A 27,436-nucleotide genomic window follows, 5' to 3' on the forward strand; every position below is an offset into this window, starting at 1 on the left:
GCCTCAGTCCCAAATCCAGTGCCATTTCTACCTCCTACAGACATGGAGGGAAAGCGCCCCTTACTTGGGAACCAAGTGGCCTCCAGGGTATGCAGTCACTACCCAGGCGGCCCTACCCACGGCTTGCCTGGAATCCCCACCTTCCAGTTCAGAGGTTGCAAAGTTTGCTAACTGAATCATTTTCTTTCTGCAGTTTTCACCTCTGACAGAGCCCAGGCACCATGAACACAAGTGAATTCCGAAGGAGAGGGAAGGAGATGGTGGATTACGTGGCCAACTACATGGAAGGCATTGAGGGACGCCAGGTCTACCCTGACGTGGAGCCCGGGTACCTGCGGCCGCTGATCCCTGCCGCTGCCCCTGAGGAGCCAGACACGTTTGAAGACATCATCAACGACGTTGAGAAGATAATCATGCCTGGGGTAAGTGTGTACCCAAGGTCAGAAAACAGGAGGGCTAGAACTCACATAGCACCTACTAGGCTCTGAGCAATTCACATGCATTGTTTCAAGGAATCCCTATGGCAGTCAGGTTGGAGAGAAACTTTCGTCATTTCTATTTTACAGCTGAGGAAACTGAGGCTCAGAGAGGTTAGGTGGTCCACCTCAGGTCACACAGCTAGTACACGATGAAGTCAGGATTAAAATCCAAATTCCGTGGGCTCCAAGGGCAGTGAGGCTCTTTCCCCCAGGTCCCCTGAGACTCAGTCCCTGCCCGGAGACACTCGGTACATAGAGCATGTCCTCATATACATTAGGAAGCAAGACACTGGTGGCTGCTTGCAAATAAGTCAATTGCCACAAATAAGGCACACTTCTACCATCCTTGGGTTTAGCAATAGGTAGTTAGCTTATGTGGAAGAAACGTTTTATTTAGTTTATTTGAGAGTGGGCAGCGTGGTACTGCCCACCAAGGCAGCCCTCTTTCTCTGAAGCCAGTAGGCCTGGGGTACACAGAGGGCAGAAATCAACAGGACTGGCTGCTGTCTCCGATACTCACTCACAGGGCAGCAGAGTTGGAGCTCAGAGAAACTTCCCTTCAGCTTTACGCTTCCACTGTAGATTTTCTCTGTCAAGGAGTTCACCTAAAAGCCTGTTGGTTAAAGTGGCTCTGGCCTAGTCAGGGTCCGGGTGGGAATTGTAGCCCGGCCAGTTTTTTTTTTTTTTTTTGAGACGGAGTCTCGCTCTGTCGTCCAGGCTGGAGTGCAGTGGCGCGATCTCGGCTCACTGCAAGCTCCGCCTCCCGGGTTCACGCCATTCTCCTGCCTCAGCCTCTCCGAGTAGCTGGGACTACAGGCGCCCGCCACCACGCCCGGCTAATTTTTTGTATTTTTAGTAGAGACGGGGTTTCACCGTGGTCTCGATCTCCTGACCTCGTGATCCACCCGCCTCGGCCTCCCAAAGTGCTGGGATTACAAGCGTGAGCCACCGCGCCCGGCCTAATTTTTTGTATTTTTAGTAGAGATGGGGTTTCACCGTGGTCTCGATCTCCTGACCTCGTGATCCGCCCGCCTCAGCCTCCCAAAGTGCTGGGATTACAAGCGTGAGCCACCGCGCCTGGCCCTGGCCAGTTTTTAGATCAGGAATGTTTATGAGGGTGGCCAAACCTGCCCTTCCATACAACAATGTGCAGAGTCCAGGCAGGGAAAACCTCTGTGGGCTCCACTGGCTGATCGCTGCCGCGACCCAGCACGTCTGTGGTTGTAAGGCCCATGAGCAACGACATGTGATTTTCATAGAAGAGGGGTCTGGGACCATCAAGACCCACTCCCTTAATCCAGACAGAATGCCAAGGCCCTGGGAAGGCATAAGGTCAGCCAAGGTTACAGGCCACTGATCATGGGATGGGGCTAGGCCTCAGGCCCTGGACCTCAGGGACCAGTTTCTCAGTAGCTGAGTGCCTCTCTCACCACACTGCTCACATTTCTTCTTCCAGGGAATTCTCATTTGCCATTTATGCTTTGAGCAAAGAACGGGATTCAGGTTCTTGCTAGAAATTGTGCAAATACACTAAGCTGTTCAGCATAAAACCCTTCGGGAGAGGTGTGGCTAAATGTCAGGCAGTGGGGAGTACAGGAGACTGGGGGAGGATTTGAAGTCTTTCTGCTTCCTTCTATGGGGGTATTCACTGCGCAGAGCTGAGCTGGGAAATGCACAGGCGTTGGGCAGGGTCCCTGGGTGGGAGCTGCAGCCCATGAGCTGCTGGCTGTGTGATCGCAGGAAACCAGGTGAGCTCTCGAGCCGTGAGCAGAGCAAGTGCAGGCCCAACCATCTCAAAAGCTGCTGTGAATATCAGCGGAGAGTGAAGCAAAAGAGCACACATCTGTCCCCAATCAAGAATCGCTTCTGTCCTTTTCCAGCCCAGAGGCCACAGGAAGGGGAGAGAGACAAAGGCACATGGGCCCTCCAGGTGCTGAGGGGCTCGTCAGCCGCAGAGCTGCTCTTACTCTCCTGGGCCCCGGGCGGTTTGTCTTTGTCGGCTCCTTCCTCCCTAGAAATATGGAAAATTATGCTTTACAAATGCATTGGCATAAAGATGAATATATTAACATCAATTTTTTTTCTTTAACCTGAAAGTTCACTGTTTTTTCCTCCTGATTACAGAAGAAATTTAAGGATTTTTTCAGCCCCTGACAGTGTCATGGGCCTGGACCTGCTGTATTGAAGGCATCACAGCCTGTGCAGCTCTTCTCGGCCTCTCAGCCTCATCACCAACCTCCCGCACCTGAGCCCCCAAGCCTAGACTGTGCTAGCTCCCTCCCTCCACCACTCCCCAAGCCCTGGCAGACTTGGGGTGGCCATGGTTGTTAAATAAACCTTACTGAACACTCCTAGTTCTTGGTGAGCTCTCTCAGTTGGCTGCCTTCACAATCAGGGGGATCGCTCATGCTACATTTTAGACAACATATATTTAACGATGAGTGCTATTGAGAAATAAATGTTTGCATCTCTTCCCAGATTGTAAGAGATATCTTACAGATATCTTAGCTTGGACTGCTATATCAAAGCACATAGACTGGGGGCTTAAACAGCATTGATTTCTCACAGTTCTAGAGACAGGAAGTCTGAGATCAAGATATTAGGTTCAGGTGAGGGCTCTCTTCCTGGTTTACAGACAGCCGTCTTCCCAGTGTGTACTCACATAACCAAGAGGTGGCCAGCTCTCTGCCTTTTCTTATGAGGGCACTAATCCCATTGTGGGGGGGCACTAATCTTGTTAAGGGGACCCCACCCTCATACCCTAATCACCTCCCAAAGATGCTGTCCCTTAATGCCATCACTTTGGGGGTTAGGATTTCGACACGAATGGCGAGCAGATACTCACGTTCAGAGCAGAGCAGCCAAACCCAATAGAGCATATCCTCTGCTGCTGGGATTCTGAGCCAGACCTGGAGGAAGCATCAGAGCACGTGCTTTCATTTTATCTGAGGGGGTGACAGGGCCCAGAGAGGTGCAGTCAGTTGTCTGGGGTAACCCAGCAAATCAGGGTTCCTGCTGGACTTGCAGTCCAAGGGTGCTCCCAACACCATGCTATTCCCACAGGCAGGATGGACATGGAGCACCAGCAGGGGACAATGGGGAACGGGACAATGTCTCTCAGAAACCAGTGTGTGGTCAGAGCCCGAGAGGGGTCTGAATGGCAGTTTCTATACCTTCTCCATGCACGGGGGCTGAGGGTTGTCCTGAGGGCTTTAGGACTTTATTCTGTTCCTTCAGGGCAGGTACCGCATTGGCAGGAACAAATTAAAGATGCACAGACTAGGCTACACCTGCTCCTTGTCTGTCCTCCCCGATCATCCTCCCAGACTCCAAGATGTTTGAGGCTGGCCCCTTGTTACCATTGCTAGACCTTCCCTGCCTGGGTGTCCACCACAACCCTTGCCTCCTGGATCCTGGAACCCCCTATCCCCAAGCATACCACATGGAGCTGTCATTACCCCTCATGGATCTCCTCCCTGGCCCACATGAGCTTTTCCTCTGTGCCTCACCCAGGGAGTGGCAGGTGTTCAACTTATGGGCTGGAGAAAGGTGGGATGCCCCTAGCCAGGGCAAATGGCAAGGGACATTGGCCAGGCTGAGGGACAGCAGAGGCGAGACATCTGCAGGGTGATCCAGCTGCTTGGCTGGAGGGAAGGCCTCAGCTCCTCTAGAAGAGGCAGGGGCAGCAGGAAGACCAGACGCATGTTTGTGGCTTGACTGAAGAAACCTCGAAAATCAGGATCTTGGTTTTTTGTTTTTAAATGGAGACTTTATTTTTTAGAGTAGTTTTAGGAAAACTAAGCTCTTGGCACAAAGAGATCAGCCTTGGGACAGCACCTTCACTGACGAGAGCACCGGAGCAAGAGCTTGAAGCACAGTGTGGTTTTTTGAGACTTCTTTTGTTATGGAAAATGATAAGCATTTTCCACTTTATTTTGGAGATAGAACTTTTCCTTCTGAGCTAGCAAATACATTCCGGTATCAACAAGGGAGCTGGTTTAAAGGGAGTGGGGACAGTAAGGTGATGTGTAAATGCTCCGAAATAATGGAGGAAGGTATTGGGATGGCTGACATTGGGGGAACTGCACTCACCTAACTCTGGGTCTGGCTGCATCTGGCAGCTGGGGGCCATGGGGGTACCTGGGTCCCCCACTCTCTTGAGGCCTGGCTTTCCTCACTCCTCAGCAGCTGCTCCATCCTCCCATGCAGGTGACACACTGGCACAGCCCCTACTTCTTCGCCTACTTCCCCACTGCCAGCTCGTACCCGGCCATGCTTGCGGACATGCTGTGCGGGGCCATTGGCTGCATTGGCTTCTCCTGGGTGAGTGTCCGGATGCACCCGGGGAAGGGGTCCTGGCCATGGTGGGATCCTGGGGTGGGGACACGGTACCTATGCACATGGGACCTGAGCAGATGGCGGTGCCGTCTGTGGGCAGACGGGCCACTGTTGCAGGGAGGATAAAGGATCCAGCCCAGAGAGAGTGCCTCTGAGGAAGTAGCGATTCAGAACAGAGAAAAGTCTCAACAACTCAAAGCCCATTCTGCACAGGCTGTGCTGGAAGCACTTGGTATGAACTAACATCATGGTCTGGGGCCCAGAGTTTCTGCAGCTCGAGCCTGGGAATCTGCATTTCTCCAAGCAGCTCAGAGAATTTCTATATCCTCCAAAGCTTGAAAACCTCGACTGCCCCTGTCTCATTCCATCTGTTCTCCGCCAGGGCTGCTGCCCGGGGAGAGGCTCCAACCAGCCCATCAGATGTGTCCAGAGCCTTGGAGCAGGGGGTCTCTGGAAAAGGGCCTAGCTCCTGCTTGCAAACCACCAGTCCTGCCCTATCTGGAGGTAAAATGCCTAAAAAAGTCCCTACCCAGAAGAACGGTAGGCAGGGCTGGCTCTGCCCATGGCTCTCTGATCCAGGCACAGATTATAGGAAAGATGCCTTCCTCCCAAATGCAGAGAGCTTGGAGGTAGAGCTGCCTGCTGATGGCCAGTGTCCGAGGGCTGCTGCACCCTGGGGAGTTCCTCAAAAGCCAGGGGCTGTCCTTGGCCTTCGGGGTCCACAGCACTCACCTTGTCTGTGGCTTGGAGCCAGGTGGACTTGTGGGCATCAGTCTATGTGGCATGCTATGATGCATAAAGGAGCTGTCAATTAGGAATTTGCAGCACTGTGCCACAGGGCCCAGCTGAGCCATCTCTGCTTCACCAGCCTGGCACTTGCTCTTCTCTGGGCTGGGGCACTGGAAGTTGCCAGGTGAGCAGGCATCATGGGCCCCACAGGCAGGGCTGAAGAGCCCACAGATGGGCTCTTCAGTGTCTGTGCTGCTCCTCTGCCAGGCACTGGGCCTCCCTCTCTGCTGGGCAGGGCTGGCCTGGGCTGAGCACACCCTCTCCTAAAGAGCATTTTCTATCACTGGATATTGTAGCAGATTTCATTTAGCTCTGCTGGTCCAAATCCATTCTGTCCCGCAGAGGTACTTGGCATCCATCTCTATCTGCTCATTCTGGGACAGTCTGATTGCCCTCAGGCCTTGAAGGGAATGCCTCACTATCTCTCAGGCTGCGTTGCCTGACACCTTGTCCCTAGCCGAGAGCATAGGCTCCTGGTAGAGCTGGGCTTGGCCAGGCTCAGGTAGAACCCAGCAGGATGGGGCTGACCAGAAGGGAGAATGCACTCTTTTCACTTAGATCTTACTGGTGACGCATCGGGATGCTGCTGTGCACATCTAGGCATGAGAGCATCTTGGACCCCTTATGTTGGAGACTTTTATGAAGTTGGAGGCTCAGTCTACCTTTGAATGGGGCTCGAGACCAGCCTGTTCAGAGAGAGGGGAGAGTTTGTAGAGAAAAGTCACTGGGAGTTTAAAAGACAAGATCAATGGCTTCTCGGGATGCCCAGAGGGTGACAGCTGCCCAGCGCCCACTTCCTCATTCCCTTCATTTGTGACTATGGAGGAAACTCCACCAGTGGGCTTTCTGGACCCTTCTGTAAATGAACAAATGAATATACTAGCAAGCCCGCAGTGCCCATGCAGTGAGGCTCAGTGGAGTAAGGTTCATTATGGTGGCCCGTATGTTCCTTCCCAACCGCTCTCCTTGCATGATTCTAGGTCAAACAGCCTTCAGGCCTTTGAATCACATCTGAGATAGGATGATTTTAATCTGGGCTTTAGTGGAAGGTTAAATCCCCTTGTTACTGCTGCTCCCCAAATTCTGCAATGCCTGGCCCTCGGTTAATCCCTTCCCTTCGCCCACCACAGGCGGCAAGCCCAGCATGCACAGAGCTGGAGACTGTGATGATGGACTGGCTCGGGAAGATGCTGGAACTACCAAAGTCATTTTTGGCTGAGAAAGCTGGAGAAGGGGGAGGAGTGATTCAGGTAAGGTGGGAGCTGTGAGGGCCACTTTTGGGATGCATGGGCTCTGCACAGGACTGTAGCCGCAGGTGGGGAAAGAGGCGCTCATGCTTCTTGTTAGTTCCTCAAATTTCTCCTGCAGAATAAACAAAACCGAGGTCTTGGGAAAATGCTGGCCTTGGGATTGGCAGGATCTGGATTAGAATCCCAGTGCTGTCTTTCACTCGCTTCCCCAGGGCAGGGCACTCAGTTCCCCAGGCCCCTAGCTATGGTAGATAGCACAGCCGCTATCTCATAGCAGGTGCGTGGAAGTAACAACTACAGCAACTATCATTTGTGTGGGGTTCCCCATTGCCGGCCACTGTGCCTAAGCATTTTCCAGGCATTAACTCATTTAATTCTCACAACAACACTATGCATTTTAATACCCCTTTTTACAAGTGAAGAAACATTTTAATAGCCCTTTTTACAGGGGAGGAAACTAGGGTCCAGAACATCAGGTAGCTTGCCCCATGGCTCCCAGCTGGTAAGTTATAGACTCTATCTGTGTGGCTCAGAGCCTGTGATCTTCCTCGGAGAACAACACAGGTAGCAGCTGTGACCAGGCTTCAGAGGCTGTAAATGCTATTTGTCTTTGAAGCAATCATTTACTTAAAGATGCTGCTGCTTCTATGCAGCAACTGAATTCATTCTCTTCATGTAACATGTATCTATTGACAGTGACTGTGTGTCAGAGCTTACACCAGGAAACAAGATAGACAAAAGACAATCATGATGGAATTTCTATTCCACTGGGGTTGCAGGACAAATGGCACTGGGATGACTTGGACTTGATGCATTAAAAAAAAAAAAAAACTTCCTAGCATGGAATATGAACTATATTGAACCCAGTACTCTCCCTTAATCATTTCTCTCATGTCAAGTAGATGATAGTCTTATTACGAAAGCATTTTTAACTTTGGGAAAAAGGGGCTTCCTTTTCAGATATTGTCTTCCACAAGGCTCTGAGAATTGGTGAAGGCTCATTCAGTGGATGAGAACAGTGAGGCACAGACTGGAGAACACCTTTGTGCAAAGCACATGGCCAGTGTGGCCATGTGAAACTAGCAAGCAAGTCTCCCCACTTCCGGTCCTGAGAATGAGCAACAAGACTGATAATTTTATGTATTTGTTTCTATTAATGTTGTGACAAATTTTGTGGCTCAAAATAAGACAAACTGATTATCTTACAGTTCTGTACATCAGAAGTCTGACCTGGGTCTTACTGGGCTAAAACCAAAGTTGACACCTCGGAGGCTCCAAGGGTGAATCTGTTTCCTTGCCTCTTCTGACTTCTAGAGGCTTCCAAAATTCCTTGGCTCACAGCCCCATTTCCATTTTCAAAGCCAGCTGTGTCCCATCTTTCTGACCTTTCTTTTGTAAACCCCAAATATCTGAGATGGGTCTCAATCAACTTAGAAAGTTTATTTTGCCAAAGTTAAGGATGCGTGCCCGTGACACAGCCTCAAGAGATCCTGACGACATGTGCCCAAGGTGGTTGGGCACAGCTTGGTTGTGTACATTTTAGGGGGACATGAGATGTAAGATGTACATTGGTTTGGTCTGGAAAGGTGGGACAATTCGAAGCAGGGAGGGGGCTTTTGGGTCATAGGTAGATAAGAGACAATTGGTTGCATTCTTTTGAGTTTCTGATTAGCCTTTCCAAAGGAGGCCATCAGATGTGCAGCTATCTCAGTGGGCAGAAGGGTGACTGAGTTTTGTCTGTCCTTCATCCAAAAGGAAATTCCTTGTGAGGGAGGCATGTAGCTTTTTATTTTAGTAGCTATCTCTTTTAGGAATAGAACGGGAGGCAGGTTTGGCCTAAGCAGTTCCCAGCTTGACTTTTCCCTTTGGCTTAGTGATTTGGGGGTCCCAAGATTTATTTTCCTTTCACACTTTCATGGTCGCATCTCCTTCTGACCACATATAAGATAAGAAAGTGAATCTCCACTTTTAAGGCCACATATGATTGGATTGGGTCCATCCAGACAATCTGAGATAATTTCTCAAGTTAAGGTTCTTAACTTAATCACATCAGCAAAGTCACCTTTTCCTTGGAAGGGAAACAGTCACAGATTCTGGGGACCAAGACCTGGAATCTCTGGGAATGAGGGTGCGTTAATCTGCCTACCACATCCAGTGTGCTTCAGAGTCATGGAGGGAACTTGCTTATAATGCCTATTCCTAGACTCTGGGCCAAAAAATATGAATGCTAATTCATCCAGATGACACCGAGATTCCTGAATAGGCCAGATGCCGGGACTGATGACTGCCTTCTCCACGACCCACAGGCCCTGTGGCCAGGCTCAGAGTCATCCCTCTGTGTGCTCCTCCTTCACATTCTTTGGTTATCTCTTTTTCCATCAGACATGAGTGATATTAAATGGGGAGCTGATGAAAATGAAATGTCAGGCACGGTGGCTCACACTTGTAATCCCAGCACTTTGGGAGGCCAAGGCAGGCAGATCACCTGAGGTCAGGAGTCTGAGACCAGCCTGGCCAACATGGTGAAACCCTGTCTCTACTAAAAATACAAAAATTATCCAGGTGTGATGGCAGGCACCTATAATCTCAGCTACTTGGGAGGAGAATTGCTTGAACCTGGGAGGCAGAGGTTGCAGTGAGCCAAGACCTCGCCATTGTACTCCAGCCTGGTTGACAAGAGGGAAACTCCATCAAAAAAAAAAAAAAAGAAAGAAAAGAAAACGTCAGCTATGTTGTAAGCAAAGCTTCAATACGTTGCTGTGAACTGTACCATCCTATGTAGCAGCAACAGTGACTCAGCAATGATTCAGCAAATGAATCATGCTTCAGTCCCAGCACAATTTTCTTCTGGTCAGTGGGTATGCAGCTGGAGAAGCCTCCTTGGCCAAGATCACAGCAAGGATAGACTGTCACAGGTGCCCTTCCAGCGAGGGGAGGGGGCTACTGCACACGGTCCCCAGCCAGTGCTCTGTCAGCTGCACTTTGCCTTGGTGAGGGCCAGATGGCTTTCTAGCCTCTGGAACATCAGTCTTGATTCTCCAGGGGACAGAGGGCAGCAGCACTCAGGGACCCAGCGGGACAGCTGCGCTCCTGCAGAGGGCGTGGTTTTGATTCCAGGCAAGGGCATGCATGGTCTAACCCTTTACAAGAGGCCTGGATGTTGGTGGCCAACTCACTTTTTCTTTTAGTTTTATACGTGGGACAAGGTCTACTTTTCCACTTGTTCCCCTCTTTTTTTAAAATTTATTTTGTCTTGTTTTTAAACGAAGTCTCATTCTTGTCGCCCAGGCTGGAGTGCAGTGGCATGATCTCGGCTCACTGCAACCACTGCCTCCCGGTTCAAGCGATTCTCCTGCCTCAGCTTCCCAAGAAGCTGGGATTACAGGTGCCCACCACCATGCCTGGATAATTTTTGTATTTGTAGTAGAGACAGGGTTTTGCCATTTTGCCCAGGCTGGTCTCAAACTCCTGACCTCAGGTAATCCACCCACCTCGGCCTCCCAAAGTGCTAGGATTACATGCATGAGCTGTAGGAGATTGGTCAGAGTGGTGGGAGAAACTATAGGGAAAAGGAGCAGGCCTTCTGAAAGGTCAGAAGGCTCTGCAAAGCTCCAGGGCAGAATAGCTGAAGGCAGCTGTTCCATAACCCTGAGGCAGAGGGCAAGGAGTAGGTACAAGGGAGTGTAGGGGAATTTATCTTGGTCAAGCTTATTTGTTAGAAGTTGTCCAGGAACTGACCTTGGAACATCGTTGCACGTGACATTCCCTGAAAGGGGAACAATAAATGTTAATTATCTACAGGTTGTGTTTGCTCCAGGTTTTCAGCATTGTGCTTGCACTCAATAAAAGCAAGCTGCTCCAGCTTCTTGGGGCTGCTCTCTGGCCACTAGAGCCAGGCAGTCACTTAGCTGCTCTTACACTGCATACCTGTGTCTGAGCACTCATTTCATCCATCGGCCAGGGTCTGCAGGACAGACCCAGCAGTGAACCACTGCATCCAGCCTGTTGCCCTCATTTTGACCCTCCCTAGCATTTGGTGAGCCCTGCTGATCCAAGACTCAGCTCTGTGCAGTGCGGAGATTTCTCTTCTACTGTATGTTAGTTATTATGGGCCACGTCACTCTTTTTCAGGGACTTCAATTTTCCACAGATTGGGTACCTCTTCCATGATTTCTCTCTTTCTTTTGATATTTCCCTTTTTTGTCATCTTCTATATTTTAGGAAGCTTTTCATGGTTTTCTCCACATGATTGTGTGATTATGGACCTGGTGCGGTGGCTCACACCTGTACAACACTTTGGGAAGCCGAGGCAGGTGGATCATTTGAGGTCAGGAGTTTAAGAGCAGCCTGGCCAACATGGTGAAATCCCGTCTCTACTAAAAATAGAAAAATTAGCTGGGCGTGGTGGCATGTGCCTGTAATCCCAGCTACTCGGGAGATTGAGGCAGGAGAATCATTTGAACCCGGGAGGTGTAGGTTGAGGTGAGCTGAGATCACGCCACTGCACTCCAACTGGGGTGACGGAATGAGACCCTGTCTCAAAAAAAAAAAAAAAAAAAGATTGTTCCCTTTCCACCTAGATACTGCACATTCATGGTAAAAATGAAAAGACACAGGAGCTTTCTTGTCATATTCCCTGTGTTATTTCAGTATCTACATGTGAATATATGTATACAAACAAAATTGAAATGATACAACACGTATGGATTTTCCACATGGTGCTTTCCTTATCATTTTATTGTGAGCATTTCTCACTATTTAAATATTCTTTGAAAAAGGTATTACTCCATGATTTTCTATGATGCATCACAATCTATGTAAATAATACCTAAGATATTTGTGTTGCATCAAATTTTTCATTCTTATAAAAAATATTTGGGAGGACGCCCTTTAGGATGAAGTGCAACAATCTTCCAAGATGATCAGCTTCCTCCTGGGACTCTCCTGGCTGTGTTCATGTTTAACATTCATGCTCCCCACTAAATCAAAATGGAACAAAACAAAAATTGAAGCATTTCTAGGTCATTGCATCTTATAACAAAAACAATTTCATATTCAATTTTTTTCAGCAGATGATTCCTCTAATTATATACTCCTCAAAAAAATCTTATCGATCCCCCATAATATAAGGTGTGTCTATTATAATAATAGCTACTTTTCATTGAATAGCAATTATGAGCTTGGCTATGTTTTAGCCTATGTCTTGTGCTTTGTGTTATTGTCTTCATCCTCAAAATATTTATGAAGATTGATTGCATTACGGACAATCTTTTTCATGGATGAGGATATTGAGACCCAGAAAGTTAGTAGAACATGCATAGCAGCAAAAGTGAATTAAAGCCAAGGCTAGTAGGAAAGACAACCAGAGTTATGACTGTTACACCAGCTCATCCCTGACCGTAGGCTTGGGTTGGTGTCCAGAGATGTGCATGCTACTATGGGCTGCATTTTCATTTCATTAAAGACAACCTCGTTTTTGAGAGGCCATACAAGTCCTTAGCATTTGGGTAGCAATATTCCTGGCATGTCTCAGCCCCTGCTTTAACACAATCTTCCTGTGAGCCCAATCCACTCAGTTTTTTTCTGGATGAAAGCAAGAAATGGGATCTGTGTTTGCCACCGGAAGCTCACCCTTCCCAGCAGACAAGGCTGATTGTCTGTAATTGGTGAGGCCCCAAAGAGCACAGGAGACTGGTGACAGCCTGTGAGCCAGCCTGCGTTATTGATCCCCTCAGAGCTGTAATCACAGCTGTGGGCGTCAGCGCAGTGATGGGTGTCTGAGTCAAATGGCAAACTGTCGTTGTGAGGCTGGACAAATGTGGGCTGTGAAAATGGTCTCTTAATTGGGTTTGAAAGCTGTTGTGGAAGAAAAGCCAATTTTTTGCTTTGAAAAAACCAGAAGATGAAAGGACATTTCTACTCACGGCATCAGCAGCCGGAAGCGTCAGACCTCACCAGCATCCCCTCCTACCTCCCGAGCAGGCTTGCCATGGCAACCTTTGTCTGCTGCTATCGCGCAGAGCCATCATTCCTGCTCTGTACCACATGTCACCCTCCCCGTGCTTCTCTCCGTGAAGATCTGCTGCCAGCAAAGTGCAGAGAGCTCCACCTGACATCTTGCTTGAGGCCACCAGGCCAAGCTGGTGGCATCGGGGCGGTGTGGTTCTAGATGTGCTACTGACGATTTGTTCCTTCAGGCTTTTAAAACATCATTTTGTTGACTTAAGAAGGGGAATTTTCTCTTAGAACATGAACTAAGCTCCCGCATCTCCCCCCAAAGAAAAGCCATAATGAGTTGCCATGGTGATTCAGGTGATTCATGGTGATTCATGGTGACTCATTTCATTAGAATATTCAGAGAATGAACACCTGCATTCCAAGGGTAGAATTTAGCCAGGGAAGCTGCAGTCACGCCTGCTTGTCAAGCATGGGAACAGGGAACCGTGCCTTCCACTAGGGTTTTTGTGTTACATTTTCAATGAGAATAGGTGGGATATGACAAACAAAATGTGCATGGGGGCAGACAGGGGTATAGGAGGAAATCAGGGTGAGGAATGATGGGGTGCATAGAAGAAGTGTAAGTAAGGTACAGTGCCTGCTCTCAGGGAGTCTGGGTTTCCTGGGATGGCTGATTTAGCTTTGCCAGTCAATATTGTTTTCTCCCCTTCTCTCTCCTCTGGCCAAGGTTTGTAAACCTGGCCTAAAACCATGTCTGAAATCATTGCTCATGAAAATATAGCCTGAAGGAAATAAAGTACCCATTTTAGATGCTGAATTAAGAGAAGCATATATCTGTATATTTGAACCCATCCATTAGTGCTACAGAAACATGAATAAATATATTTATCTTTCAATATTACTGTCTCTCCAAAGGATGTGGGTTGGCTCAAAAGAATAAGTAAAAGTAGTGTCAAGGCAAAATCAAAATGAGAAATCAGGGTCAATGAAGAGAGCATCGAATGTTAAGAAGAGAGGTTAGCATTTCTACTTAATTATTTTATTGTATATTTCTCTGTAAAAACCTATCATGTTATAAACTTTTTCAGAGTCAACAAGAATCTACCTTCTTTTATTCGCCCTTTCTAATGTCCTTTCATACTGCTCGGTAGATGGGTTTCTTCTAGGACTTACTTAAGAGGGAAGGTGCTCGCCACCCCTACCTTTCTAGGCCCATGGCACCCTAGAAAGGCAGGCGTGGGCTCACTCCTAACCATGCCCTACCTAGCTGCTGGCTTGGCGCAAGTTATTGAACCTCTCTGTGCATCTGTTTCCCCACCTGAAGATGATAAAACACAAAAATGGGATTATTTTACAACTTAAATGGGATAACATAGCAGGCACTGAATCCATTAGTTTGCTAGGGGTGCCTTAACAAAATACCACAGACTGGGTGGATCGAAGAATAATTTCTTTTCTCACAGTCCCGCAGGCTGCAAGTCCAAAATCAAGGTGTCCACAGGGTTGTTTCTCCTGGGGCCTCTCTCCTGGGCTTGCAGATGGCCACCTTCTCCCTGTGTCCTCACATGGTCTTCCCTCTGTGCACCCGCATGTCTGGGGGCTACATTTCCCCTTCTTTTTATTTATTTATTTTTTTGAGACTGGGTCTCACTCTGTCGCCCAGGCTGGAGTGCAGTGTTGTAATTGCGGCTCACTGCAACCTCCGCCTCCCAGGCTCAAGTCATCCTCCCACCTCGGCCTCTCGAGTAGCTGGGACTACCAGGCACGCCACCATGCCTGGCTAATTTTTGTATTTTTATAGAGACAGGGTTTCAGTATGCTGCCCAGGCTGGTCTCGAACTCCTGGGCTCAAGTGATCTACTCTCCTCTGCCTCCCAAAGTGCTGGGATTATAGGCAAATTTCCTCTTGTTATCAGAAACATGTCAGATTGGATTAGAGCCCAGCCATGTGACCTCATTTTCTTTTAACTACCTCTCTAAAGAGCCTATCTCCAAATATGGTCACAACTGAGATCCTGGGGGTTAGGGCTTCAGCGCATGAATTTGGGGGGACACAATTCAGCCCATGTCATTAGGGATCAAAAGAAACCCTTTAAGGCATCTCTTAGTCTCAAGGAAAATGCACCCCTATTTTATAAACAAATGCAAATCGCTCTGTCGGAGTGAATATGAACGCAGAGTCAGGCTTGCATGCTGGTGCCCTGGGCGGTTCTCCTCTGATAGAGACAGGAGCAGTCCTCCTAGGCCAGGCTGGGGGCAGTCCATGAGGAGAAGCTCTCACAGTACCTGGCACAGGGAAGTGGTCAGAAATGTTAGCTGCTGCTGTTACACAAAATAGACCCACCAATGGCAAACTCATACTAACAGCTGAAGTGGTGGTCTCAGGTGTCAAAAATATTAGTTTTCTCCTAAGCAAAGGAGAGTGAATTTTGCCATTTCAGACTCATATTTTAAGAAAGCTATGGACACAAAACAATATGTCTTCCAATAGTGTAGGTACCAATGCCTTCGCTATGTTTTGGATTTCATTTGGACCTTCTCTTGAATTTAGGGAAGTGCCAGCGAAGCCACCCTGGTGGCCCTACTGGCCGCTCGGACCAAAGTGATCCATCGGCTGCAGGCAGCGTCCCCAGAGCTCACACAGGCCGCTATCATGGAGAAGCTGGTGGCTTACTCATCCGATCAGGTGAGTGTATTGTGGGGGTATCAGCCAAGACTTCAAGACCTGAATGTTTGGTTTTATGTCAAATTCAAACCAAACCAAACCAAACAGCATCCTTTCAAATCTAAGAACAGTTCCTCAGGTATCACTAAATAGAGACCTGAACTACAGGGAAGGGGTGGATTCTTGGGTGGGAACTGGATAGATCAAGTTAAGAAGGAAATAAATGTGTGGAGACATCACCGCGACTGGCTCTGTAACCTTTTCTACCAGTGCGGACTTATGTTGTGATTATCTGGCCTTCCCAGCACCATTGCAGAGAAACTAGATATGGGGATCAAAGTCCTGGGCCCTAACTGCAGCTTTGTTGTTCTGTGATCTCAGGCCCCTGGGTAGGGTCAAGCATGAGACAGTGGCTGCAGGGCAAAAGGTGGCCAGCTTTCACGAGAATTGCCTTTCCTGAGAATCTCTGAGACAGGATCGATCTGCCACAGTGGTGATACCTCCTGGCTGGTTTCTTTCCTCCAGGCACTGTTTACTGAGCTTGGCCACCAGGCTCCCCAAGGCTCCACAGTCAGGGGCAGGGCACAGATTTGAGCTTAGGATTTCTAAGTCCACCTCTGGGATCTACTTTCCAGGGTCTCGCCGCTTGTTCTTGAAGTCAAACAAATGAAAAACTTCATGAATATTGACCCAGCACTTTACCCTTGTTAGTGCCTGATACTTTAAACTTAAAAACAAGATTCCACAGGAACAGAAACAACTCCAGGAAAAAAGGGGTCTCATGAAGGTGCAGGAGAGAGGGAGCAGTCAAGAGCAGTTCTGCCTCCTATGCCGTAAGAGGGACCTTGTGTTTGCAATGTTGGCTGCTTTCTGCGGATCCAGGGCCTGGTAATAACTGCATGCACACACCTGTACAAATCCAACTCTGCTGTCTTCTTTCCAGGCACATTCCTCAGTGGAAAGAGCTGGATTAATTGGTGGAGTGAAATTAAAAGCCATCCCCTCAGATGGCAACTTCGCCATGCGTGCGTCTGCCCTGCAGGAAGCCCTGGAGAGAGACAAAGCGGCTGGCCTGATTCCGTTCTTTGTAAGTTCGGCAGCACTTGTGGCTCCTGGCCAATAAGGTGAAACCCGTCTCTACTAAAAATACAAAAAAAAAATTAGCCGGGCATGGTGGCGCATGCTTATTGTAGTCCCAGCTACTCGGGAAGCTGAGGCAGGAGAACGGCATGAACTCGGGAGGCGGAGGTTGCAGAGAGCCGAGATCGCGCCACTGCACTCCAGCCTGGGTGACAGAGCAAGACTCTGTCTCAAAAAAGAGAATTAATCTTTGAGAAACGCTTTCTACCTCCATTTTTTTTTTTTTTTGTCAATTCAAGTTACTTCCCAAGTTACTTCCCATGAATAGCTAACGTGTGACTGGGGAAGTCATGGCGGATATGATTTTTATGTAAAATTTTATCCTAATCTGGGGAGGTCATAGAAGAGTCGGGAGCATAAGCAAATCAGTGTAATGTGGAAGGACTGACATGGCTCAAAGTTAGCACATAGAGCAAGGTGACAGCCAAGACATTTTGAAGGATGCAAAAAGAGTCTGCCAGTGGATCAAGGTGTACCTGCCGTTTTATCCCAAATGTCTTATCTTTCTCCGTTGCGTTCATCTCCACAGGCCATACAGGTTTGTTCCTATATGTGTTTACTGCTTCCTTCTTCCCAACAGAATGTGCGGGGAGGGAAGGTCCATTTGAATCCCTCTGCCTTATCCCTAGCTCCTGAAACAGTGCCTGGCACCGAACAGAAGCTCAATAAATATTTGTCAAATAAATAAAGATTTGGAAGAAAGATCATTCAGGTAGAAAGAAAGATCTCCCTTAAAATTCCCACAAACAATTTCAGTACAATTTGAATAGATTCTATTTAAATAAGGTGAATTTCTTTGAACCTATAGTGTCAATATTAAGACTCAGAATACTCTGTTTGGGGAAAAATAAATCTATCAAAACACACTGTTTTAGGTTTCAGGAATGAAAACAATGCAGGAAACATCACTTAAAATGTTGAGAAGATTGTATTTTACAAAAATTTCAAAACTCATAAAATAAAAAGACAAATGCTGGCAAGAACCACTTATAGCATATGTCGTAAAGTAAATCTTAAAAAGAAGGCTTACATATCAATAAGCAAAAAGGCAACATTCCAGTGGGAAAACATGTGAAATATACGAAGTCAGTTTCATATATAATTACAAAAAACTAAGAAGAACCCAAAGCCGATTCTGATCCTCTAATAACCAAAGAAATGCAAATTAGTTGCTGAGAGAGGTATGTTAAAATCTCACACTATGAGTGTAGATATGTCTATTTCCACTTTTATATCTGTTAAATTGTGTACATATTTTGAAGCATATTAATTTGGTGCATACACATTTAGAATTGTCATATCTCCCTGGTGAATGATCGTTTATCACTAGGAAATGCCCATTATATCTCTAGTAATGCATTTTGTCCTGCAGCCTACTTTGTCTGATATTGCTATAATTACATATGTTTTCTATTGGCTAATGTTTGCATGATATAGACATTTTCCATTCTACTTTCAACCTCCCTGTTCATTTATATTTAAGATGTATCCTGTGAAAGCAGCATTGATTGTTGCTATTTTAAAAATTTGTTTTTAAAATCCAGTGTGATGATTGATATTTGTTTTGTTCATTTACACTCAAGGTAGTTATTGATACATTTAAATGTTATCTACTGTCTTACTATTTGTTTTTTATTTGGCCCAACTATTATATGATTGCTTTTCTCTATGTTCTTGCCTCTTCTTGGATTAATTATTTCATATTATTCCATTTTCTTATCTCTGCATTTTCTTATTTCCATTTGGCATCTTTTCTTTTAGTCTGTAGAATTCCCTTTAGAAATTTTTAGTGTGAATTTGATACAATGAATTATCTCAGTTTTGTTATTCTGAAAGTGTCTTTACTGGGCCTTCACTTTTGGAAGATATTTTTTCTGGGTATAGAATTCTAGAGTGTTTTGTAGCTAGTTTTATTTTTGGTACTTTGTATAAGTCCATTGAATTCTTTCTTCCATGATTTCTGTTGAGATGTCAGTTGTAATTTTAATGTTGTGATGATGAAGAACATGTAAAAATATGACATTTCCTCCTGTGCCGCCAATGGGGGTGCTGCTTGCTTTTTGTCTTTGTTTTACTCTGATACAAGGATAATTTTCTTTGTATTTACTCTTCTTGGATTTCACAGAACTTCCTGAATCTGTAATTTGGTGTCTCTCCTCAGTTTTGGAAAATTCTAACCTATTGCCTTTCAAAGTTTGCCTCTCTTCATTTCCTCTCTCCTCCCATTCTGAGACTCTGATTATGTATAGGTTAAATCTGTCTGCAGACTGCCATACATCTCTTATGCCCTTTTACGTGTCTCACATTCTTTTTTTTTATTTTAATCTTCATGCTTCAGTCAACTTATTTACAATTTACCAATTAATCTCTTTAGCTATGCCTAGCTGATAAATATGTTCATAATTCTAAACATTAAAAAATTTTAACTTATTTTATTTTATTTTATTTTATTTTGAGACAGAGTCTGACTCTATCACCCAGGCTGGAGTGCAGTGATGCAATCTTGGCTCACTGCAACATCTGCCTCCCAGGTTCAAGTGAGTCTCCTACCTTAGCCTCCCGAGTAGCTGGGATTATAGGTGTGTACCACCACGCCTGGCTAATTTTTGTATTTCTAGTGGATACAGAGTCTCATCATGTTGGCCAAGCTGGTCTCGAACTCCTGACTGCAGGTGATCTGCCTGCCTTGGCCTCCCAAAGTGCTGGGATTACAGGCGTGAGCCACCATGCCTGGCCAACATTTTATTTTGAAATAATCGTAGATTCATAGAAAATTACAAAATTAGCACACAGAAATTCTGCGTACTAACCCTTCACCCAATTTCCCGTAATTGTTCCAACTTTTATAACTATAGTACCATTTCAAAGACAGGAGACTGACACTGGTTCATTGTATGTGTATAGGTCTATGTCATTTATCACAAGTGTTGATTCATGCAGCCGCCATGCCAATGAGAATACTGAAATCCTCTAGCACCACAAAGGTCTGCCTCTTCTACTCCCTGATAGTCACTCTCACCCTCCTGATCTCCTACCCTCATCAACCCTTGGCAATCACTGATATGTTTTCTACCTTTGCACTCTTGTCATTTTGAGAATGTTATATAAATGGAATTATACAATATGTGACATTTCAATATCAGCTTTTCTCACTCAGCATAATGGCCTTGAGATCCATCCAAGTTGTTGCATGTATCAATAGTTTGTTCCTTTTCATTGCTGCACCGCAACAACCATATTATTGGTACCATATTGTCTATACTACAGTTTGTTTACCCATTCACCTGTTGAGGGGCATTGTAGTTGTTTCCATATTTTGGCTATTACAAACAATGCATCCAGGAACATTAATGTACAGGTATTTGGGTGGACATATGTTTTCATTTCTTTGTGATAAATGCCTAAGAGTGCAATTAAGGGTCCTATGGTAGTTGTTACATTTAGTTTTTTAAAAAAAGAAACTGATAAGGTATTTTCCAGAGTGACTGTATTATTTTACATTTCCATTGTCAGTGCTTGAGAAAATCAGGGTCTTTACATCCTCACCAGCATTTGGTATTGTCACTATTTTTTATTTTATCCATTTTGATAGATATGCATTAATATGTTATCATGGTCCTGATTTGCAGTTCCCTGATAACTAATGAACATCTTTTCATGTGCTTATTCACTACCTATATGTCCTCCTCAATGACATGTGTCTTTATGTCTTTTGCCCATTTTCTAATTGGATGATGGATTGATTTTTTAAATGAATAAGCTTAATTTTGTTAGAGTTGTTTTAGGCTTACGGAAAAATAAGCAGGAAGAACATATACCTTCTTATATCCCAACCTTCATTTTCCCCCATTATTAGCATCCTGCAGTAGTGTGATACATTTATTAAAATTGATTCACCAATACCTAACATCCGTAATTTACCTTAGGGATCACTATTTCTATTGAATTTTCTATGTGTTTTAGCAAGTGTATAATGACATGTATCTACCATTTCCGTGTTATACAGAATAGTTTCACTGCCATAAAAATCCCCTGTGCTCCACCTATTTATCCCTCTCTCCCTCCACTTGAACCACTGGCAGCCACTAATCTTTTTGGCTGTCTCCATCATTTGTTCTTTTTTAGAATGTCATACAGATGGAATCGTACAATATGTAGCCTTTTCAGATTGACTTATTTCACTAACATGTATTTAAGTTTCCTCCCTGTCTTTTTGTACTAGTTTATTTCTTTTTATTGTTGAATGCTGTTTTCTGATATGAACATGCCACAATTAACTTATGCATTTATCTATTGAAGGACATCTTGTTTGCTTCCAAGTTTTGACAATTATTAATGAAGTGCTATAAGCATTGTGTGCAGATTTTTGTGTGTACATAAGTTTTCAGCTCATTTGGGTAAATACCAAGGATCACAATTGCTGGATCATATGGTAAGGGTGTGTTTAGTTTTATAAGAAAAGGCTGAACTGTGTTTCAAAGAGACTGTACCATTTTGCATTCCCACAAACAATGAATGTTAGTGTCAGTTTTTCAATATCTTTGTCAGCTGTTAATTTTTTCAGTGTTTTTTATTTTATCCATTCTAATAGATGTGTAGTGGTATCTTATTGTTATTTTACTTGAAAATTCTCTAATAACATATGATGCTGAGCATTATTTCATGTGCTTATTTGCTACATGAACATCTTCTTTGGTAAGATGTCTGTTCAGGTCTTTTGCCCACTTTTTAATTGGATTGTTTCATTATTATTGAGTTTTAAGAGTTCTTTGTGTATTTTGGGTAGCAATCCTTTATCAAGATATATGTTTTGCAAATGTTTTCTACCAGTCTTTAGCTTGTCATTTCATCCTTTAAACAATGTCTTTTGCAGAGCAGAAGTTTTAATTACAACGAAGTCCAGATTATCAATTTCTTCTTTCATGGATCATGCTTTTGGTGTGGTCTCCAAAAATTCATCATCAATCCTAAGGTCATCTAGGTTTTCTCCTATATTACCTTCTCAGAAATTTATAGTTTTGCACTTTAAAACATTAAAATAGATCTAGGTCTATGACCTATTTTCAGTTAATTTTTGTGAAAGGTGTAAAGTCTATGTCTAGATTCATTTTTTGCATGTAGATGTTGATATGGTTTGGCTCCGTGTCCCAACCCAAATCCATGTGGAATTGTAATCCTCAATGTTAGGGGAGGGACCTGGTGGAAGGTGATTGGATCATGGGGATGGATTTCCCCCTTGCTGTTCTCATGATAGTGAGTGAATTCTCATGAGATATGGCTGTTTAAACGGTGTGTAGCACCTCTCCCTTTGCTCTCTCTTGCTGGCCATATGAAGATGTGCTTGCTTCCCCTTCACCTTCTGCCATGATTGTAAGTTTCCTGAGGCCCCCCCAGACATGCTTTTTGTATAGCCAGTGAAACTATGAACCAATAGTTCCTTTCTTTGTAAAGGAACAATAAACATCCTTTCTTTATAAATTACCCAGTCTCAGGAAGTTCTTTATAGCAATGTGAGAATGGACTAATACAGATGTCCAGTTGTTCCAGCACCATTTATTGAATACTACACTTCCTCCGTTGAATTGCTTTTGTTCCTTTGTCAAAGATCAATTGACTTCATTTGTGCGGATCTATTTCTGTTTAACTCATTTATTTGTCTCTTCCTTTGCCAATACCATATTGTCTTGATTTATAGCTTTCTACTAAGTCTTGAATTTGGGTAGTATCATGTCAGATCTCCAACACTGTTGTTTAATGTTATGTTGACCATTCTGGGTCCTTTGCCTCTTCATATAAGCATTAAATCAGTTTAGCAAAATGCACAAAATAACTTTCTGGGACTTTATATGGGGTTGCATTGAATTTACACATTTTGTTGAAATAACTGACATCTTGATGATATTGAGACTTCCTATCCATGTATGTGAAATATGTCTACATTTATTTTGATCTTTTAAAAAATTTTCTTCATTAGAGTTTTGTAGTTTTCCTCATATAAAGCTCATTCTTTTTTTGAATTTTTTTGGTGCTAATGCGAATCGTTTTTATTTTATTTTCAAATTTCATTTTTTTAATTGCTGGATGATAAGAAAACAATTAACTTTTGTCTAATATTATCATTTTATCCTACAGCTTGCCATAATTGCTTACTTAGTTCTGGGAGAGTTTTGTTTTGGTTTATTCTTTGGGATTTCTACATAGATAACCATGTCATCTGCAAAGATGCTTTTCTTTCTTTCCTTCCAATCTGTGTATCTCTCATTTCCTCTTCTTGTCTTATTGCATTAGCTGAAACTCTCAGTACAATGTTGATAGGAGTGGTAAGGCAGACATCCTTGCCTCATTCCTGATCTTAGTAGAAAAACATCTAGTTTTTGATCATCAAGTATGATGTTAAGAGTAGGTTTTTCATTCATCAAGTATGATGTTAAGAGTAGATGTCATTCATTGAGTTGAGGATGTTCTGCTCGAATCCTAGTTTGCTAGGAGTTTTTATCATGAACAAGTGTTGAATTTTGTCAAACACTTTTCTGTATCTATTTACATAGTCATGAGATTCTTGTCCTTTAGCCTGTTGAAATGATAGATTATATTAATTTATTTTCATATGTTGAATCAGCCTTCCATCCTGGAATAGATCTCACTTGGTTGTGATATATAATTTTTTTTTTACATTGTTGGATTCAATTTGCTAATATTTTGTTGAGAATTTTTGCGTCTATATTTATGAGAGATATTGGTCTATAGTTTTCCTTCTTGCAATGTCTTTGTAATACTTGTCTCACAGAATAAGTCAGAAAGTATTCCTTTTGCTTCTATTTTCTGTAAGTAATCATTATTTCCTTAAATGTTTGGTAGAACTCAGCAGTGAATTCAATTGGGCATGGTTTCTTTGTTTTAGAAGATTTTTAATTATTGATCTAATTTTAAAATAGATGTAGCACTATTGAGGTTATCTATTTCTCTTTGTCTGAGTTTTGGCAAATTGTATCCTTCAAAAAATTGGTCCATTTTATTTAGGTTTTTGAATTTGTGGCCTTGGAATCCATTATGTTTCTTTATTATCTTTTTAATGTCCATAGGATCAGTAATGATGGCTTTACTTTCCTTTCTGATATTAGCAATGTGTGTCTTTTTTCTTAACCTGTATAAATGTTTTAAAATTTATTTATCATTTCAAAGAGTAGCTTTTTTTCTTTATTTCCTATTTCCAATTTCATTGATTTCTGTTCTAATTCTTATTATTTCTTTTCTTTTCTTCTGCTTACATTGCATTTATTTATTTATTTAGTTAGTTTCTGAGACAGAGTCTTGCTCTGTTCTCTAGGCTGGAATGCAGTGGCACAACCTCCACCTCCCAGGTTCAAGCAATTCTCCTGCCTCAGTCTCTTGAGTGTTTGGGACTACAGGCATGCATCACCATACCCAGCTAATTTTTGTATTTTTAGTAGAGATGGGATTTCACCATGTTGGTCAGGCTGGCCTTGAACTCCTGACCTCAGGTGATCCGCCCGCCTCGGCCTCCCAAAGTGCTGGGATTACAGGCATGAGCCACTGCACCTGGCCACAGTGCATTTAAATTGCCTTTTTTCTAGGTTCTTAAGATGGAAGCTTAGTTTATAGATTTTAGATTTCCCTTCTTTTCTAATGTATGCATTCAATTCTGTAAATTTCCATTTAAGTACTGTTTCACTGCATCTCACAAATTTTGATGAGTTTTATTGTCATTTTCATTGAAGTTGAAGTACTTTTAAATTTTTCTGGAGACTTCTCCTTTGACCTTAAAATGTGTTGTTTGATCTCTAAGAGTTTTCAGGTCTTCCAGCTATCTTTTTATTATTGATTTCTAATTTAGTTCCAATCCAGTCTGAGAGCATACTTTGTATAATGTCCATTATTTTAAATTTGTTGAGATGTATTTTATGGCTTGGAATGTGGTATATCTTGGTGAATGTTGATTGTGAGCATGAAAAAGAATATATATTCTGCTGTCATTGGATGAAATATTTTACAAATATTGATTTGATCCAGTTGATTGACGGTACTTTTCCATTCAATTATATTCTTACCTATTTTCTGACTGCTGGACCTGTCCATTGCTGACAAAGGGGTGACAAAGTCTCCAACTATAAGAGTGAGTTTATCTGTTTCTCCTTAGAGTTCTATCACTAATAATATAGTAACTGTGAAAAGTAGATTCTGGCCCATCTTCAGGATTTACTGGTTTTTGTTTGTTTGTTTTGGTTTTGATTGCTGTAGGCTACCTCTGTGCTGAAAATTGGCCTTAGGTGTAAACTTTTTTCCCCCATAAGCTATTAGCGTACAGGTGGTATTTGGTTACATGAGTAAATTCCTTTAGTGGTGATTTGTGAGATTTTGGTGCACCCATAACGCGAGCAGTATACACTGCACCATATTTGTAGTCTTTTATTCCTCATCCCCACTCCCACTCTTCCCCCCAAGTCCCCAAAGTCCATTGTATCATTCTCATGCCTTTGCATCTTCATAGCTTAGCTCCCACATGTCAATGAGAACCTACAATGTTGGGTTTTCCATTCCTGAGCTACTTCACTTAGAATGTGTCCAGTCTTATCCAGGTCACTGCAAATGTTGTTAATTCATTCCTTTTTATGGCTGAGTAGTATTCCTTTGTATGTATATATACCACAGTTTCTTTATTTATTCGTTGATTGATGGGCATTTGGTTGGTTCCACGATTTTGCAATTGTGAATTGTGCTGCTATAAACATGCATGTGCAAGTATCTGTTTCTAATAATGACTTATTTTCCTCTGGGTAGATACCCAGTAGTGGGATTGCTGGATCAAATGGTAGTTCTACTTTTAGTTCTTTTAGGAATCTCCACACAGATTTCCATAGTGGCTATACTAGTTTGCATTCCTACCAGCAGTGTATAAGTGTTCCTAGATCACCACATCCATGCCAACATCTACTGCTTTTGATTTTTTGATTATGGCTATTCTTGCAGGAGTAAGGTGGTATTGCATTGTGGTTTTGATTTGCATTTCCCTGATTATTAGTGATGTTGAGCATTTTTTTATGTGTTTGTTGGCCATTTGTGTATCTTCTTCTGAGAATTGTCTATTCATGTCCTTAGCCCACTTTTTGGTGGGATTGTTTGTTTTCGTGTTACTGATTTGTTTGAGTTCGTTGTAGATTCTAGATATTAGTCCTTTGTCAGATGTATAGATTGTGAAGATTTCCTCCCACTCTGTGGGTTGTCTGTTTACTCTGCTGACCATTCCTTTTGCCATGCAAATGTTCTTTAGTTTAATTAGGTCTCAGCCATTTATCTTTGTTTTTATCGCATATGCTTTTGGGTTCTTGGTCATGAAATCCTTGCCTAAGCCAATGTCTACAAGGGTTTTTCCAATGTTATCTTCTAGAATTTTTATAGTCTCAGGTCTTAGGTTTAAGTCCTTAATCCATCTTGAGTTGATTTTTGTATAAGGTGAGAAATGAGGATCTGGTTTCATTCTCCTACATGTGGCTAGCCAATTATCCCAGCAACATTAGTTGAAAAGAGTGTCCTTTCCCCCACTTTATGTTTTTGTTTGCTTTGTTGAAGATCAGTTGGCTGTAAGTATTTGGATTTATTTCTAGGTTCTCTATTCTGTTCCATTGGTCTATGTGCCTATTTTTATACTGGTACCATGCTGTTCTGGTGACTATGGCCTTATAGTATAGTTTGCAATCAGGTAGTATGATGCCTCCAGATTTGTTCTTTTTGCTTAGTCTTGCTTTGACTATGCTGGCTCTTTTTTGGTTTCATATGAATTTTAGAATTTTTTTTCCTAATTCTGTGAAGAATGATGGTGGTATTTTGATGGGGATTGCATTGCATTTGTAGATTGCTTTTGGCAGTATGGTCTTTTTCACAATATTGATTCTACCCATTAATGAGCATGGAATGTGTTTCCATTTGTTTGTGTCATCTATGATTTCTTTTTTTTTTTTTTTCTAGATGGAGTCACACTCTGTCGCCCAGGGTGGAGTGTGGTGGTGTGATCTTGGCTCACTGCAACCTCCACCTTTCCAGGTTCATGCCATTCTCCTGCCTCAGCCTGCCGAGTAGCTGGGACTACAGGCGCCTGCCACCATGCCTGGCTAATTTTTTTGTATTTTTTAGTAGAGACAGGGTTTCACCATGTTAGCAAGGATGTTCTTGATCTCCTGAACTTGTGATCCGCCCGTCTCAGCCTCCCAAAGTGCTGGGATTACAAGTGTGAGCCACCACGCCTGGCCCCGTCTATGATTTCTTTCAGCAACGTTTTGAAGTTCTCCTGGTAGAGGTCTTCAACTCCTTGGTTAGGTGTATCCCTAAGTTTTTTTTTTCAGCTATTATAAAAGGGTTCTTTATTTGATTCTTGGTTTAGTTGCTGTTGGTGTATAGAAGAGCTACTAATCTGTGTACACTAATCTTGTATCCAGAAACTTTGCTGAATTCTTTTATCAGTTTTAGGAGCTTTCTGGAGGAGTCTTTAGGATTTTCAAGGTAAGCGATCATATTGGCAGCAAACAGTGACAGTCTGACTTCCTCTTTACTGATTTGGATGCCCTTTATTTCTTTCTCTTGTCTGATTGCTCTGGCTAGGATTTCCAGTACTATGTTGTAGAGAAGTGGTGAGAGTGGGTAACCTTGTCATGTTCCAGTTCTCAGAGGGAATGCTTTCAACTTTTCCCCATTCAGTATTATGTTGGCTGTGGGTTTGTTGTAGATGGCTTTTATCACATTAAGATATGTCCCTTTATGCCAATTTTGCTGAAAGTTTTAATCATAAAGGAATACTGGGTTTT

At 43.6% G+C, this 27,436-nt stretch overlaps 1 protein-coding gene across 21 annotated transcripts in view; it reads left to right on the forward strand.

Moving 5' to 3' along the window:
- DDC (dopa decarboxylase) overlaps window positions 1-27,436 on the forward strand; it is a 106,359-nt gene that overhangs the window by 20,931 nt on the left and 57,992 nt on the right. For 3 of the 21 annotated variants that reach the window (XM_003275014.2, XM_003275015.2, XM_004090951.2), the window contains exons 2-6: window positions 194-422; window positions 4,689-4,802; window positions 6,737-6,856; window positions 15,366-15,500; window positions 16,423-16,566. In XM_003275014.2, coding sequence (XP_003275062.2) covers window positions 222-422; window positions 4,689-4,802; window positions 6,737-6,856; window positions 15,366-15,500; window positions 16,423-16,566 — 714 coding nt within the window. In that variant the 5' untranslated portion in view covers window positions 194-221. Of the gene's footprint in view, window positions 1-193; window positions 423-4,688; window positions 4,803-6,736; window positions 6,857-15,365; window positions 15,501-16,422; window positions 16,567-17,148; window positions 17,158-27,436 lie in introns of those variants that run through there. The other 18 variants (XM_030796642.1, XM_030796643.1, XM_030796648.1 and 15 more) reach the window with 13 other exon arrangements.

Source organism: Nomascus leucogenys, chromosome 17 (genome assembly GCF_006542625.1).
Source record: "Nomascus leucogenys isolate Asia chromosome 17, Asia_NLE_v1, whole genome shotgun sequence".
Classification (NCBI taxonomy): domain Eukaryota; kingdom Metazoa; phylum Chordata; class Mammalia; order Primates; family Hylobatidae; genus Nomascus; species Nomascus leucogenys.